This window comes from Apodemus sylvaticus, chromosome 19, assembly GCF_947179515.1.
Source record: "Apodemus sylvaticus chromosome 19, mApoSyl1.1, whole genome shotgun sequence".
Classification (NCBI taxonomy): Eukaryota; Metazoa; Chordata; class Mammalia; order Rodentia; family Muridae; genus Apodemus; species Apodemus sylvaticus.
This window is the reverse complement of record NC_067490.1, coordinates 23120631-23136006: the sequence shown is the minus strand read 5'-3', so window position 1 is coordinate 23136006 and position 15376 is coordinate 23120631. Positions and strand designations below refer to the sequence as shown.

The 15376-nt window shown below is 36.6% G+C and overlaps 1 protein-coding gene across 1 annotated transcript in view; it reads left to right on the top strand.

Annotated features, from left to right (window-relative positions):
• Positions 1 to 15376, top strand: part of Ctnna3 (catenin alpha 3) — a 1484299-nt gene that overhangs the window by 892196 nt on the left and 576727 nt on the right. Inside the window, exon 9 of the mRNA XM_052164514.1 lies at positions 2189 to 2281. Within this exon, the coding sequence (XP_052020474.1) occupies positions 2189 to 2281 (93 nt within the window). The remainder of the gene's footprint in view (positions 1 to 2188; positions 2282 to 15376) is intronic.

Below are 15376 nucleotides of genomic sequence, written 5' to 3'. Positions count from 1 at the left end.
TCACATGCCTATGCACAATCCCCACAAATTCCACGTTCTAAAGACTGGATAGATGTTCAATGAGAGAGATCCACAGTGAAGGGAGGGGTCATGGAGAAGATCTATAAAGTTATCTGCTAAATTTGCTACCCCAAAGCCAGAGTTCATACTTTCAAGGCCCTGTAAACATGGGAGAGGAGGTACCAAAGGGCAAAGGAAAGAGGAAAAGTAGAGGCTGGCCAGGGCGAGCATAGCCCTACAGAAGATACATGTGCCCAAATAGGCCAGGCACACATGGGGAAGGTGCTGGAGATGCTGAGGGAAGTCTGCATCTTTGATAGCCAAGCATGTTTTGTGACTGTAGAGCTTGACATGTAATGTTACCAGGTTTTATTTTAAACGAGTGAGATGGAGTGGACATAGGAAGATGGTATCACTGATGCGTTCTTGACTAGCAATCCCAAGACAATGATGCACTTGGTACCCAGCACCAGATAAAAAAATAGGAAAGAAGAAAATATCTGTATAGGGTCAATGTTTTTGTAAATTGAAGCTTCAGATTAATTAGTGTCCTTCTTTGTAAATTTTATTTGTATGTGTATGTGTTGCTCTAATTTAATGAGAAATTTCTACAAAATGTACAGAATTTTAACTGCAATCAGTGCTCAAATTTGGAAGAGTTTTGCTATCAGTGAATGAGGTTTAGGGAGGTGGGATACGGGCACAGAAACCATTGCCCTTTTCAAATAATTCACAAATGCTCTAATTATGTGTCAGATATGAAAGTAGAGGCATTGTGACCTTCAAGCTAACAAAAGGCCTTTTCAAGTAAGCCATTTCATGTACGTTAATAAATTGAACAATGCCTCTTCATAGCTAAATAATGTATGTCCGTTATTTTGTCATGTGTAAAAGCTAACCAGGAGATGTTTCACCATTCAGATATTAAGGAAGATGCCAGAAAGACTTATAGATATTCAATTTTCAACTCCCAGTCTTAAAATAGTAGCCTAAAGACTGCTGTTTATTCACTATTTCCTGAAGGTGAACTTACTTTGAAATTTAGCAGCAGGAGCTACAAGGTGTGTATTATTTAATGGGCAACTGGCAAATCTTTAAGAGGCTATTTTATGGGGCAAAGCATTAGTTAGGACAATGAAATATTTTGTGTACATCAGAAAAATATATCATGGCTTGGTGAGGTGGCTTAGAGAGTGAGGCATCTACCACCAAGTAGATGGGAGAGCTGTCCCCTCACCCACATGGTAGAAGGAGAAAACAGAATTCCATAAGTTGTTTTCTGACTTTCTCAAGTACATCACAGTACTGGTTATCCTGCATCAATGTTCCTAACGCTCCCCACCCAACTAAAATTTTAGTCAAGAAAAAATATTGGTTTTCTTTATAAATTACCATGGTATTAGCAATAAGAATTTTACATAAGATGGGGTTTAAAGGAAGGGAAACAAATTCTACACCCTTTCTCAAAGCTATGTTATAAAGAATTTGTAAACACCAGGCTTAGGTAATGGCTATTATGGTAATCATTTAAAAGAACAGTGGAAGATCATCGGATAAGTTTCAAAAGCAGTGGTATAAAATAGATTTGGGTATCACTAATACATGAATTAAATTGGCTGTCAGAATGTCAGATATTGTTCATTAAATTACAGTAGAAAAGCAAAGAACAGGAAATACTATTTAATTATCTTGTGTTTGTCCAGCTTGGGAAACCCAGCACATTTGATGTTGAATAAAACATGAATAAGATACAGCTATGCTTAATGCAACTTAAATGTGCATAATAGACCTCTGGGAAATAATAAAACAATTACAATCTTAAAATAAACCACAATCAAAGGAGATTCCAAGAACCTATTAGCATGCGATCCATAGATAAACTTTACCCAGTCCCCTAAGAATGTCTTATTATGGGTTAGATGTTGATACCCAGAGACTGTATAAAGCTTACTGATCTATTCATCAGCATTTCTTCTGTCTGTTGATTCCTAAGCCTTTTTTTATTATTTATTTTATTAGTTTCCCTGAAAAATCTTTTGAAGTTAATATCAGAGATATTTATAAAAATGCTACCTGACATTGCATTTTTGGTAAATGCATACATACTCTTCCTTGCATATTAGAGCAAATATTTCAATAGTTCCTCAGTGATCGGGACTAATTTTCATTGTCTTGAATTGTATTTAAGGTGGCAAACCTTGCTTGTTCTATGTCAACGAATGAAGATGGGATTAAAATCGTCAGAATTGCAGCCAATCACCTGGAGACCCTGTGTCCACAGGTAGAGTAACTAAAGCAATGTCTTGCTCCTAAAAGGTTATGGTGGGCCCTTTATACCTAATTGAGAGATATTAGAATATTTGTTATAAACAAGGGTACTGAGTGATTCTCAGATGTGACCTATTTACCACAGAGGTAACTGTTGTAGCTGTTTGCGATGGTTCTGTGGACTTGAGTTAAACATCTTTCAGCTGTCTGAAGGTGTCTAAGAACCATTGAAAATGGGCACATTCAGTCCTCATAATTAACCTCAAGATCTGGCTCCTACTGCTAAATCCCTGTCACTTCTACTTAAGAAACAAGGAAAGGGAACCTTATTCTGTAAGATTTCCAAAGAAAGAAACAGTTCCACACTGTAAATCCTAAGATATAAGAAGAAAGGATATTATTTAGTAAAAGGCATTTATTTAACAGATGTGAAAATTTTATACTAGGAAAAAAATTATATGAATGGTTATTTTAAACCAGAAGTTCTTTTTGGCAGCAAAATAAAGAGGCTGAAAACCCTTTAATAAAATGTACAGAGAAACCTCTCTGCAAGGTTTTATTACTACACACCATGTAATGTGTTTATTTTGATAAGGGTTGTTGCTTTACAATTTTAGACAGTTCATGGTGGAGGCAGTGAGCTGTAATCTCAACACTTCCATACCTGAGGATCAGAAGTGTGAGGCCACTGGCCTGGGTTATAGAGAAAGACAGTGTCTGAGCAAAATCAAAGCCATACCCACCCAACAAAGCAACCAAAGGAAATATGACTGGTCAAAAATATTTCCTTGGCAACCATTTGGCAATTTCTTAAGGTCTGATCAACAGCAACATTGTAGGGAATTATTTCAGATCACTGGTTTCCTTGAAGACCAGAATCAGAATACATGCCAGGGCACTGTTAAATGCTAAACACACTATAAAAACCAGAAAATGAAGTACGTATGTGCCCATGCAGTTCCATATAGATCACAAATGGTATGAGGAAAGCACATTAATGCTTGATTTGCCTCACTGACAATTTTATTTCTAATGCTATTGAAGGAACAGTCAAGGTGTCTGTTTCTTTGGAATTACTGTCAATTAACAAAAGAAAGCTGGCTAGCCAGCCTGCAGCGCTGATTTTCCAACTTTTGATCAATGTTCCTTGAAAGCTTGTGGGGAACACAGTACAGTAGCAAGGTCTCTACAGTTGTTGCATCAAACCCCATTGACCATCCATCAGCTGTCCACGTGGGTTCTCATCTCTACATCGTGGCCGACACCTGATGCTATTACTTTTTGGAGTCTCCATTCAGTGTAACTATTATTAAGAATGTTATTGGATCAGTCTATTTCCTGATTCTTGAGGAGAATATGCTTTCTCTACACATTAGAACAGTTGACATTGTAATCTTGTTCCTTGTCTAAATTTTTTGTTCATTTTCAAGGGAGGAAAAGTTTTAAATTGATGTTCTTGGGTATTTTCTTACATGAACACAATGTGTTAAGATCACAACCACGCCTAATTAATTCCCACTCCAACTTCTTCTGGACGACTATATCCTGTTCCCACCTGTATCATTACCTCTTCCTCTTTTTCCCCCCTTCCTCTTCCTTTCCTCTTGATTCTTAGTAGTCTTGCAGGTGTATGGATGGGTGTAACTTTGTGCTCTGGGTCATGAGTTATCTACTACGGACTATCACAGAAGAAACCTGACTTTTCCTTCCTCAGTGGCTATCACCCACCAAAGGTCCTCATTTAGGGGCGGGGCCTGGTGAGCCCTACCCCACCCATATTGGAATATTGTCTGACTCAATCTTGTGAAGGCCTTATGCAGGCAGCTGCAGTGGCTTCCTGCATGTACTGGTCCTGTTAGGTCCATGGTTTTTCAGAACTCCTCTGTCTGCTGGTTGTTAGAATCTCTATACTGTTGCTCCTTCAATGTTCTTTGAGTCTTTGGTGGGGCATGACCTCAATTTCACAAACTGTGCCACCGTCCACTGCTTGAGAAATGTTTCTGGCAAGGGGTAAAGGATATAAAGAGTTATGGTAATAATTATTTTAAGAGGGGAACTTCGATACTCTATTTTTTGGTGCTTTTTAAATGAGAATATATCTATTGTGCATGGTATTGCATCTCATGATAATGTTTACATATGAGTATGTTTTCTACCTTGACCCAATTATCATGGGTTTTACGCACTCTTTGTTCTTTTATTATTTCTTTCCCAGTCCTATTGGTATCATTTATTTCCCCATATTGTTTCACTTCTGCTTTTTGTATTATATGCATGCATTATTTTGTGTCTCAACACAGAATTTAGAGTCCCCAAATGAAACAAAACACATAATGTTTGTTTGTCTTAGCCTGACTTAATGCTAGCCAGCTGGATTTATTCTCTACAAATGGCATAGTTTCATTCTTATACTTCAGTGAAATTCCATTGTGTATTTATATATACACATACAGGTACACGCTTCTACATATTTGTGTATGTATATACACAAATAAAATAGCTACTTTCATTTTCTTTGTTTTCGTATAAATTTCAGAAACAACCCATAAATGTCAAGGAAATCATGAGATAATTTACAAATCAAATGTTAAAATACTTAAGATTTATTTTGTAGTAAAATTAAATTATTGAATCTTTGTATCAGCCAGCATGCTTTATATATGTAATATAAATATACAATATATATATATAGTGTTTTATGCTATATAACACATTTATGTTTATATATACATTCTTTTAATATTTCTGTGTCTTTTATAGATTATTTAATTTGTATCACTTATTTTTAAAATTCCACAATCAAAAACAATCTTCTACATGCTGATAGCCTCAAAGATTCATTTTGGCCCATTAAGCGTTGACTTACATAACTTGAATTTCTGCCGGTCCCCTCTACATTCTCCAAACTGGGATTCCACATTACACCAAGCCTACTTTGTGTGCTTTTTCGTGTTTTCTTAGTCCAGTTGATGATATAGACGCTTGCTTGCTTCAGTGAAGAGTTTGTGTGTAGAGGAGATATTTATTCTTTCAGCAAATATTCACTAAACAACCAATATGTAGCAAGCACTGACTATATAGTTGGAGAGGAAATGTCTAATATTTTGTTCCCTATACTCAGAGGAAAGGTAACATTTAAGGATGTTCAAAGATATTTCTTCAATATGTAAGGGAATGAAAGGTTACTAGTATGACAGCAATTTCATATTTATAAAAATTAGAGAGCCTTTGGTTACCAAGGTACGAAAGTTGTTTAATGTAAGATACATTATTGTTTGATAAGATAAAGACATTCTTTATTACTTGGGTTATATCTGCCTAATATAAATATGCTAATGAAATGCTGATTAAAGTAGACATGTTAATCACTGATAAGACTTTGGCTAGTTAGCAGCAGTTACCTTCTCTTTACCCCATGCATATCAGTGATTCACTAGTAATTTCAGTCAAATTATGGATTTATCTCAGACAACATCCTACTATATAGGGCTCATAGGACTGAAGGTTATTGTGCAACCCCTTCTTGTCCTGAAGTTGTGATGATCCTCCTGCTTCTGCTTTTCAGATTGGGATTACAGCTATGTGGCCCCATACCTAGCCTAGATCAGTTAGCTTAAATTTTTAAATTAAAAATAAGTGGACAAAGGAATTCTATTAAGTGAACCTAGTATTTTCCAAAAATCCTTTGCACTCCAGATTGTTAATTAAAATGATTTGTGAAATATGTATAAATATTAAACCACAAGTACCAGATTCTATAAATCCCATTGAGAAGGTTTTGAACCAAATAGACAGGTTTTGGAACACAGTCCAAGAATGGAGTCATGTGAGAATTCTGAACGCTTTAAAAAAAAAAGTTCCAAATAAACAAGACAGGAGTCTTGTGACCTTAGTTTCTTTAAAACACTGAATTGTCCTTGAGCTGTGTTTTCGTGCTCCTTCCAAGTGTAGCAAGTAGGAATGATCCTCTGCGGAAAACTATGTTCTGCCGCATGTGGCTTGTCTTTGAGATTGAAAACCTTACTCACAAGATTCTTCTTAACCTCAGAGTACAAATTGTGTGATGCTCAGAATGAAGTTGGCTATTACAGGAGACTTTAGTCCACTTCATTTTCTGGCACTACTCTCTCAGGTTTCATACAGCAAACTAGATCAGGAAGCAGACAGAAACTAGGGAAATCTGACTTTAAAAAGTACTGAGAGAATAGTTATTTCACAGTGAATCCATAATAGCTTGTGAGAAAAGACCTACAACCTTCTCTGCACTATGAATTGATTTTTAGAATATTTTATTATTTTATGCATATTTGCATGTTGACAGCATATGTATCTGTATAGCACACACATGCTTGAGGCCAAAAGAAAGTGTTGGAGAAAGTCCTGAAACTAGAGCTACAAATAGCTATAAACTGCCATGTGGGTACTTGGAATAGAACCTGGGTCTTCTAGAATAGCAATAATTTCTCTTCAGTTACTGAGCCATTTCTGAAGTCTTTCAATCTGATTCTTAAAACTAAATATTATTTGTTTTGTTAATGCTTTGCATCTTTAAATAAGAATTCTGAGAGTATAGTAAAATGTGTGTGTGTGTGTGTGTGTGTGTGTGTGTGTGTGTATGTATGCGCGCGTGCATGTGTTTGTGTGTAGTGTTATAACTTTACACTTTGGCCATATCAGAATACAAAAGTCACTTATCTTTTGGACATTAACACAACTCCCTGCTATTCATGAGAAAATATATATGCATTTTGTAAACACATATATATGTGTATGTATGGTGAACATATATGTTCACAAAATATATGAGTAAAATCTAAGGGAAAATATTACATAATTGATAAGCCTAAACCCAAACTAAATATCTATCATCACAGAATTAAAAGATGTTTGAGAAGTAAGTTAGCTTACTCGAAGATTGATTTTTCATTTGTCTTGGAGCTCCAAAAGACAGATTAAGAAATAAATCTAATTGACTCTGGAGGGCACTGGGATGAACTATTGAGTGGGAGGAGCTAACAGTCTGACACTTTGTTCCTACTTGCTAAGTCTTGTTAAGTTCACCTTGTGATTAGTATGTTAAGTCATTTTGATTCCCACTGTGCACAAAGTTTGCACTGTTAAAGGTGGCTTGCTTTAAAGGAAGAGTGTTACCTGTAGCATATTTAACAGTGTCTAAAATAGTGACATGTCCTGAAACTGAGATGTATGAAGACCTCATGAATGCAACAGAAAAGAAAATCAACCAAGATAGCATGAGCATCAGGGATTCATGTTCACTGGCATCAGCTCTTCAAATGGCTCTAAAGTGAGAGACTATTTCTGACAGGCCCCGAGGGGCACAGCTACAGCCTGTGAGCACAGTCTTGAAAGAGACACAGTTCAACTCAATGTAGAGACAAAATTGGTAACAGTGTTGTTCTGATTTACATTTAACTAAAGATGAAAGGTTTAGAGCATCTCAATGTCATAGACACCACAATCATTCAACTAAGATAGATGACACTTGCTCATGTGACCTTGCAGAATATCCAAGCCTAGAGGACTCCTATAACCTATTTCTCAGACCCACTGAAGGACGTCTTTCATATAGAAAAACGAGGATGTAGTCTGGATAATAAGAAGTCTGAGATACTATAAATGTTTGAACAGTTATACTGAATTAGTATAAGGGTTAAAGGGTAAATTACCTGTAGTTTTCAACAATTCAGTTTTTAGAAAATATTTATTAGTAGTATTTAAAGTTATGTGTAGTTTTGTGTGTGTGTGTGTGTGTGTGTTTGGTTGTGGTACCTACTGAGGCCTGAAGAGAATGCCAGATCTGTAGAGTCAGAGTCAAATAGACTGTAATTTACCTGACTAGTCACTTGCAACTGAACTTGAGTCTTCTAGAAGAGTGATATGCACTCTTAACCAATGAGATCTCTCTCCAGACCCCAATAATTTTAGTTTTAACAACTGACTGATAAAGATATGGCATAAAGCTGAAAGAGATAGAATTCAGTGTTCTAAAATATTCTATCATTGGGAGTAATGTTTAATAGCAGGAGTTAAATAAAAACAAACATGAAGCCAGGGGCAAAAGAAAACTCATCATAGAAGCAGGAAACAGAAATACAACTTATCAAAAAAATCTGTAGCATCAGGAGATGAAAAGGACATCTGAAATGCAGTTTTTTGCATGTTAATCATGTATTTGTGAAAGTGTTTCCTTGGTTGAATTTGAGTGAAATTAGGGGAGTATAATTGTTGACAAAGTAAAATTTATTCATCTACTTGATTATGAATTTCTGTATTATTCTTCCTTATACATACCGTATCTTTGGAATTAATATATTAAAATAATCCTTAATATTTCTACTTTATTATTTGCAAAAGAAAAATTCCAACTTTGTGTAAGTTCCTTCCTTCTCTTCTCTTTGTGCTTATAACATATATTTAGTTTTTTTCTTTTTTTTTATTTGATGTATTCTTTATTTACATTTCAAATGATTTCCCCTTCTCTGGGTCCCCACTCCCCACAAGTCCAATAAGCTCTCTTCCCTAACCCTGTTCCTCCATCTACTCCTTCCCACTTCCCTGTTCTGGAATTCCCCTATACTGTTGCACTGAGTCTTTCCAGAACCAGGGGCCACTCCTCCGTTCTTTTTGGACATCATTTAATATGTGGATTATGTCTTGGGTATTCCAAAATTCTAGGTTAATATCCACTTATCAGTGAGTACATACCATGATTGATCTTTTGAGACAGGGTTACCTCACTTAGTATGATGTTCTCCAGGTCCATCCATTTGTCTAATAATTTCATGAATTCATTGTTTCTAATGGCTGAATAGTACTCCATTGTGTAAATATACCACATTTCTATATCCACTCCTCCGTTGAAGGACACCTGGGTTCTCTCCAGCTTCTGGCTACTATAAATAGGTCTGCTATGAACATAGTGGAGCATGTGTCCTTATTGCATGCCGGGAAATCCTCTGAGTATATGCCCAGGAGTGGTATAGCAGGGTCCTCCAGAAGTGTCATGCCCAGTTTTCTGAGGAACCTCCAGACTGATTTCCAAAGTGGTTGAACCATCTTGCAATCCCACTAGCAGTGGAGGAGATTTCCTCTTTGTCCACATCCTTGCCAACACCTGCTGTCTCCTGAGTTTTTGACCTTAGCCATTCTGACTGGTGTGAGGTGAAATCTCAGGGTTATTTTGATTTGCATTTCCCTAATGATTAATGATGTTGAATATTTCTCAGCCCTCTGAAGTTTTTCATGTGAAAATTCTTTGTTTAGCTCGGTATCCCACTTTTTAATGGGGTTATTTGGTTCTCTGGGTTCTACCTTCTTGAGTTCTTTGTATATATTAGATATTAGCCCTCTGTTAGATTTAGGGTTGGTGAAGATCCTTTCCCAATCTGTTGGTTGATGTTTTGTCCTTTTGACAGTGTCCTTTGCCTTACAGAAACCTTGTAGTTTTAAGAGGTCCCATTTGTCAATTATTGATCTTAGAGCATAAGCTATTTGCATTCTATTCAGGAACTTTTCCCCTGTGCCCATGTCCTCAAGGGTCTTCCCCAGTTTCTGTTCTAGGTTTAAAAAGCCAAATAAATAAGCTTTGAACTTAGGCGACTCACCCTTATTTTATTAGTAGTATAACAATTGCACTATTTCATCCCTTTAAAATTGTTATTATGCTTAGTTTGTGAAATGAAATCATTTTTTTTAACTAGGTGCTGGGTTGTCCATCTCTAGATTGCTATTCTGGATTTCCAGTTTAAAGACAGGAAAAGAGTGAATTGTTTTATGGAACTGACATATTTAAATGAATATCAATCACACTTTATCTCATCAAAGACCCATGAGAAAGAACTGTCATTATTTGTAACTAGAGTTGTAACACTAGATGGTCTTAAGTGTTATCCCTATGAATAAGATTCTTTAACTTAGAAAAAATAATAATGAAAAACTAGGATATTTTCCTTATGGAGAACAGACTCAACCAAGCAGCTGCTCACAAGTGCTTAACTTTAGCAAATCTAATCACATTTTACAATCTCGGTCTAATTTCAATCATACCTAGCACAGCATTTCTGTTTCTCCATCTGTCCCCTTATGAAATTGTACCCAATGACTCAACAACATACCTACAGAGGCTGCGGGAGACTGAGAATGTATTTCAATGATGTGGTTGGGCGTAAGAGGAAATGTTTTACAAGTAGCTTTTTGGGGACTATAAAAGCACTTTGCAAATGGTTTTGCGTTGTGGTAAGAAGGGGAGAAAATTGTTTATTCCATGCATAGAATCTTGGAGTGAACAAAAGAAAGCAAAGTATTTGAGAGAGGGTTTATACTGAAGGATTGTATATTTACATGTGGGAAATATAAGATCTGTGAGGGTTAGGATTTTGTCTTGTTGATAAACCTTGAATCTAATGCCAGTTAAATAAAATATAAAATATTTTTAAAATATATAAATAAATTATATATTTATTTATACATTATAAAGAAATATATACTTTATTTTATATATTTATTTATTTAATATATATTAAATAAATATATTTAAGTAAAATATATTTCATTTCTGTCTGTTTCTCTTTCCTTTCCTTTCCTTTCCCTTCCTTTTCTTTTCTTTTCCTTTCTTTTCTTTTCTTTCTTTCTTTCCTTTCCTTTTCTTTTTTATTGTATATATGTAGAAGCAGAGGACAATTTTCTGGGACCAACTTTCTCTTTCCACCATGGGGGCTCTAGGGATTGAACCGAGGCTGCCAGACTAGACTGGGAGAGGCTTCCTGGCCAGCCCCGTATGCTGCATGCTTAGTGCGTGTATATTGACTGAGTGGCCATGCCTCAGTTCACGGCTTTGTTATATCCTCACTGCTGTGCTAAATAGGCTTGTGAGGAGGCTGCTGAAATGAACCAGCCTCTTCCATCCCTTTTCATTCTCTGGGTGTTATGAAACTCCATTTTCTAATCAAAGTGATAGAAAGTCCCAGTATGACACATCATCTGCTGAGGTGCCAGTCATGGGAAATGATTGGCATTATCTCTCTCTGAGTAGACAGGATAGCTTTGTTGCAAGAGGATGTAATTCTGTTTAGGTTATGATGTGTGTACTCTATAGCACATGCTTCAGGCAGGGCATTGGTCTAACAAAATGGAAACTAAATTTGTTCCTGTTTTTCTTTTTTTCTTTTTTTCTGTTTGCTTGGGATCAAACCCCATGGCATCTGAGAATTTCAAACACCCAGTTTTCTAAATGTTGTGTGTTAGGGGGAGCAAATCATTGTCTATTCATCTTTGAGAACTGATGATGGGCACTTTGTTTACACTTAAATATCAGGTCCATAAAAGTCCATGTGAAGCACGTTCATTTTTCAATGGCCCTAGGTTATGCCCATGAAAGCAATCACAAGATTTTTACAATTTATTTTCTCTTCAGAAAGTGGAACAAAATTCTTCAAAATTTAGGAAATAGTCACTTGAGCCTATTAGAAAGCTCAAAAAAACCATTCTATTTTGAAACCATTTGTAATTAAATGGTTGATCACTATTACTAAGGTGATTTCAGATTGCAAATCAAGGATGCTCCTTTTTTTTTTATAGTGATGTCATGAAGTCTGAGTGGAGAGAAAGTACCAGTGTGCAGCTGTAAGGATGTAGATTTCCTATGTCTAGATATAATGACTGTCTCTAGGCTGCTGTCTATCTGTGTCTTCCCCTGGATGCACAGTGAGAACTCCCTTCTCCCTGCTCTGAGTAATTCTTTCAGCAGATACATATTAGACTTCTGGGAGCATCCATGACACTGGAATAAGCTAGAGTCAAGGAGCAGGGATTCAGGTGCTACCTACTAGGGAGGGAAGCTCTGAGGAATAAGTCTTCACGTCTGAAGGAGTTTCTTAGGAAATGTCTTCTGGAAGAATAAACAGAAACAGTGCTCCCAAAATGTTGATTGCAATATTTACACATGTACCATGGCATGGGGAAAAAGTTTGTCAGTGACTCAAAACAAACTAAAAATCAAACACAAAACAACAATAACAAAAACAACAGCAGAACCAAACCAAACTACATTATAATTTAACATGGAGGCCAAGGCAATAATTTTAGAGTTAGATACACATCATAGAGTAAACCCTTTGAATTATAAAGTTGAGTGTAAATGCAACAATAATATTGTTGTAAGTACCATCAGTGTGAAAGTTAGATGTTATCCTTTATATGTTAGCAAATATAAATACCATTCTAGACATGTAGGGAAAGTTTATCATGGGACATTTATCATAGGAAGAGAGTGTATTGAGCACAAAGTAATGTTCCAAAGAGATAGGGTGAAATGGCATAGAAGTTATAGAGTGATTCACGTTGAGAGAGCCACAGAAAAGTGACATTTTCTATAGGTCTTAAAAGATAAGTAAGAGTTAGACATTTGGGAAAATATAAAAAGGACATTCTAGGCAGAGGAGATGAAAATTTATAACAGCAAATGACAAATATGAGCAGTTGGATTTATCTAAGCTACATTATTTTTTTAGCATGAAAGCTCTTGACATTTTAGGTATAATTTTTTATATGAAATTGTCAGAGTTGTGAGATTTGCCATATCAGAAAATTCACCATCTAAATTTAAAAGCCCCAGCCCAGTGTTGTTAATTGTTAAAATGCATAATCATAAGTAATAGTAGTAGTAATTCTATTGTATATGAATTTATAGGATGTAGGAGAAGAGAGCATGTACACATGCCATGGTACATGTATGAATATTGTAATTTTACAGAATCAATCTTCTTCTTCTCTCAAGGGTTCTAAGGATGGAACTCCAGTTGCTAGGCTTTTACTTTCTGGGCCTTCTCACTGTCTCCAAGCACTGTCCTTACAATAAGCAAAATCATCTACACACACTTCCAAGTAACTTTAGAAAGCAAATCAAACTGAGAAAGATTATGAGGACACAAACAGGAGATATGGTTGATTTGTGCTCCCATGATGAGTGGTGATTTGGTTTAATAGATTTGGTATATAAGCATGGGGCACTATCTCTACCATTGTACTGTTTGGAAATTACTCTGGAAACTGTGTGATTTGAATAGAGAAAAATAGAGGTCATACCAGTTGAGATATTACTGACAGTAATGTGTCGAAATAAGGATCTAGGTCAGGGATGTAAGAATACAGTTTTATGATATAGAAAAATTTAAAATAGGCTATGTAAACTGGATAGTAACTGAAATCATTTTAAAGTATGGGAGAATGATTGTGGAAAGAGAATGGTCTATTAGAAATTGGAAATTAAATGAAGGAGAGTCACTATCTAACACAACATCACACAATGCACATGTAAACACACAAGCACACACACACAAGCACACACACACACACACACACACAGAGACACACACACTCACATAGTGAATTCCTGACATGGTTACTATGACAATGCTGTAAGAACTTAAGGTATAAAAGCCAGACATGGTACCTGCTCTAAAATGGATGCGGGTGAAACCATAAACGTGTCTTGAAATTACTACAGAGCAATAGTGTTAAAAACTGCATGGTATTGGTACAGTGACAGGCAGGAGGATCAATGGAACAGGATTGAAGATCCAGAAATGAACCCACACACCTATGGCCACTTGATCCTCGACAAAGAGGCTGAAAACATCCAATGGAAAAAAGATAGCCTTTTCAACAAATGGTGCTGGTTCAACTGGAGGTCAGCATGCAGAAGAATGCGAATTGATCCATCCTTGTCTCCTTGTACTAAGCTCAAATCCAAATGGATCAAGGACCTCCACATAAAGCCAGAAACTCTGAAGCTAATAGAAAAGAAACTGGGGAAGACCCTTGAGGACATCGGTACAGGGAGAAAGTTTCTGAACAGAACACCAATAGTGTATGCTCTAAGAGCAAGAATTGACAAATGGGACCTCATAAAATTACAAAGTTTCTGTAAGGCAAAGGACACCATCAAGAGGACAAATTGGCAACCAACAAATTGGGAAAAGATCTTCACCAATCCTACATCAGATAGAGGGCTAATATCCAATATATATAAAGAACTCAAGAAGTTAGACTCCAGAAAACCAAACAACCCTATTAAAAAATGGGGTACAGAGTTAAACAAAGAATTCTCACCTGAAGAACTTCGGATGGCGGAGAAGCATCTTAAAAAATGTTCAACTTCATTAGTCATTAGGGAAATGCAAATCAAAACAACCCTGAGATTTCACCTTACACCAGTCAGAATGGCTAAGACTAAAAATTCAGGAGACAGCAGGTGTTGGAGAGGGTGTGGAGAAAGAGGAACACTCCTCCACTGCTGGTGGGGTTGCAAATTGTTACAACCACTCTGGAAAGCAGTCTGGCGGTTCCTCCGAAAACTGGGCACCTCACTTCCAGAAGATCCTGCTATACCACTCCTGGGCATATACCCAGAAGACTCCCCACCATGTAATAAGGATACATGTTCTACTATGTTCATAGCAGCCCTATTTATAATTGCCAGATGCTGGAAAGAACCCAGGTATCCCTCAACAGAAGAGTGGATGCAAAAAATGTGGTATATCTACACAATGGAGTACTATTCAGCCATTAGAAACAATGAATTCATGAAATTCTTAGGCAAATGGATGGAGCTAGAGAATATCATACTAAGTGAGGTAACCCAGACTCAAAAGGTGAACCATGGTATGCACTCACTAATAAGTGGATATTAACCTAGAAAACTGGAATACCCCAAACATAATCCACACATCAAATGAGGTACAAGAAGAAAGGAGGAGTGGCCTCTGGTTCTGGAAAGACTCAGTGAAACAGTATTCGGCAAAACCAGAACGGGGAAGTGGGAAGGGGTGGGTGGGAGGACAGGGGAAGAGAAGGGGGCTTACGGGACTTTCGGGGAGTGGGGGAGCTAGAAAAGGGAAATCATTTGAAATGTAAATAAATTATATCGAATAAAAAAAAAGAAAGATCTAAACTAAAAGGAACAAAGGCATGATGTGATTAAGACAATTCATTTTAAGTGAGCATATTAGAAGCCAAGGACAGGACTGCTTCAGCACCACAGACAGCGACTTCTGCCATTGCAAGATGTGATGCTAAAAATTTAAAATGT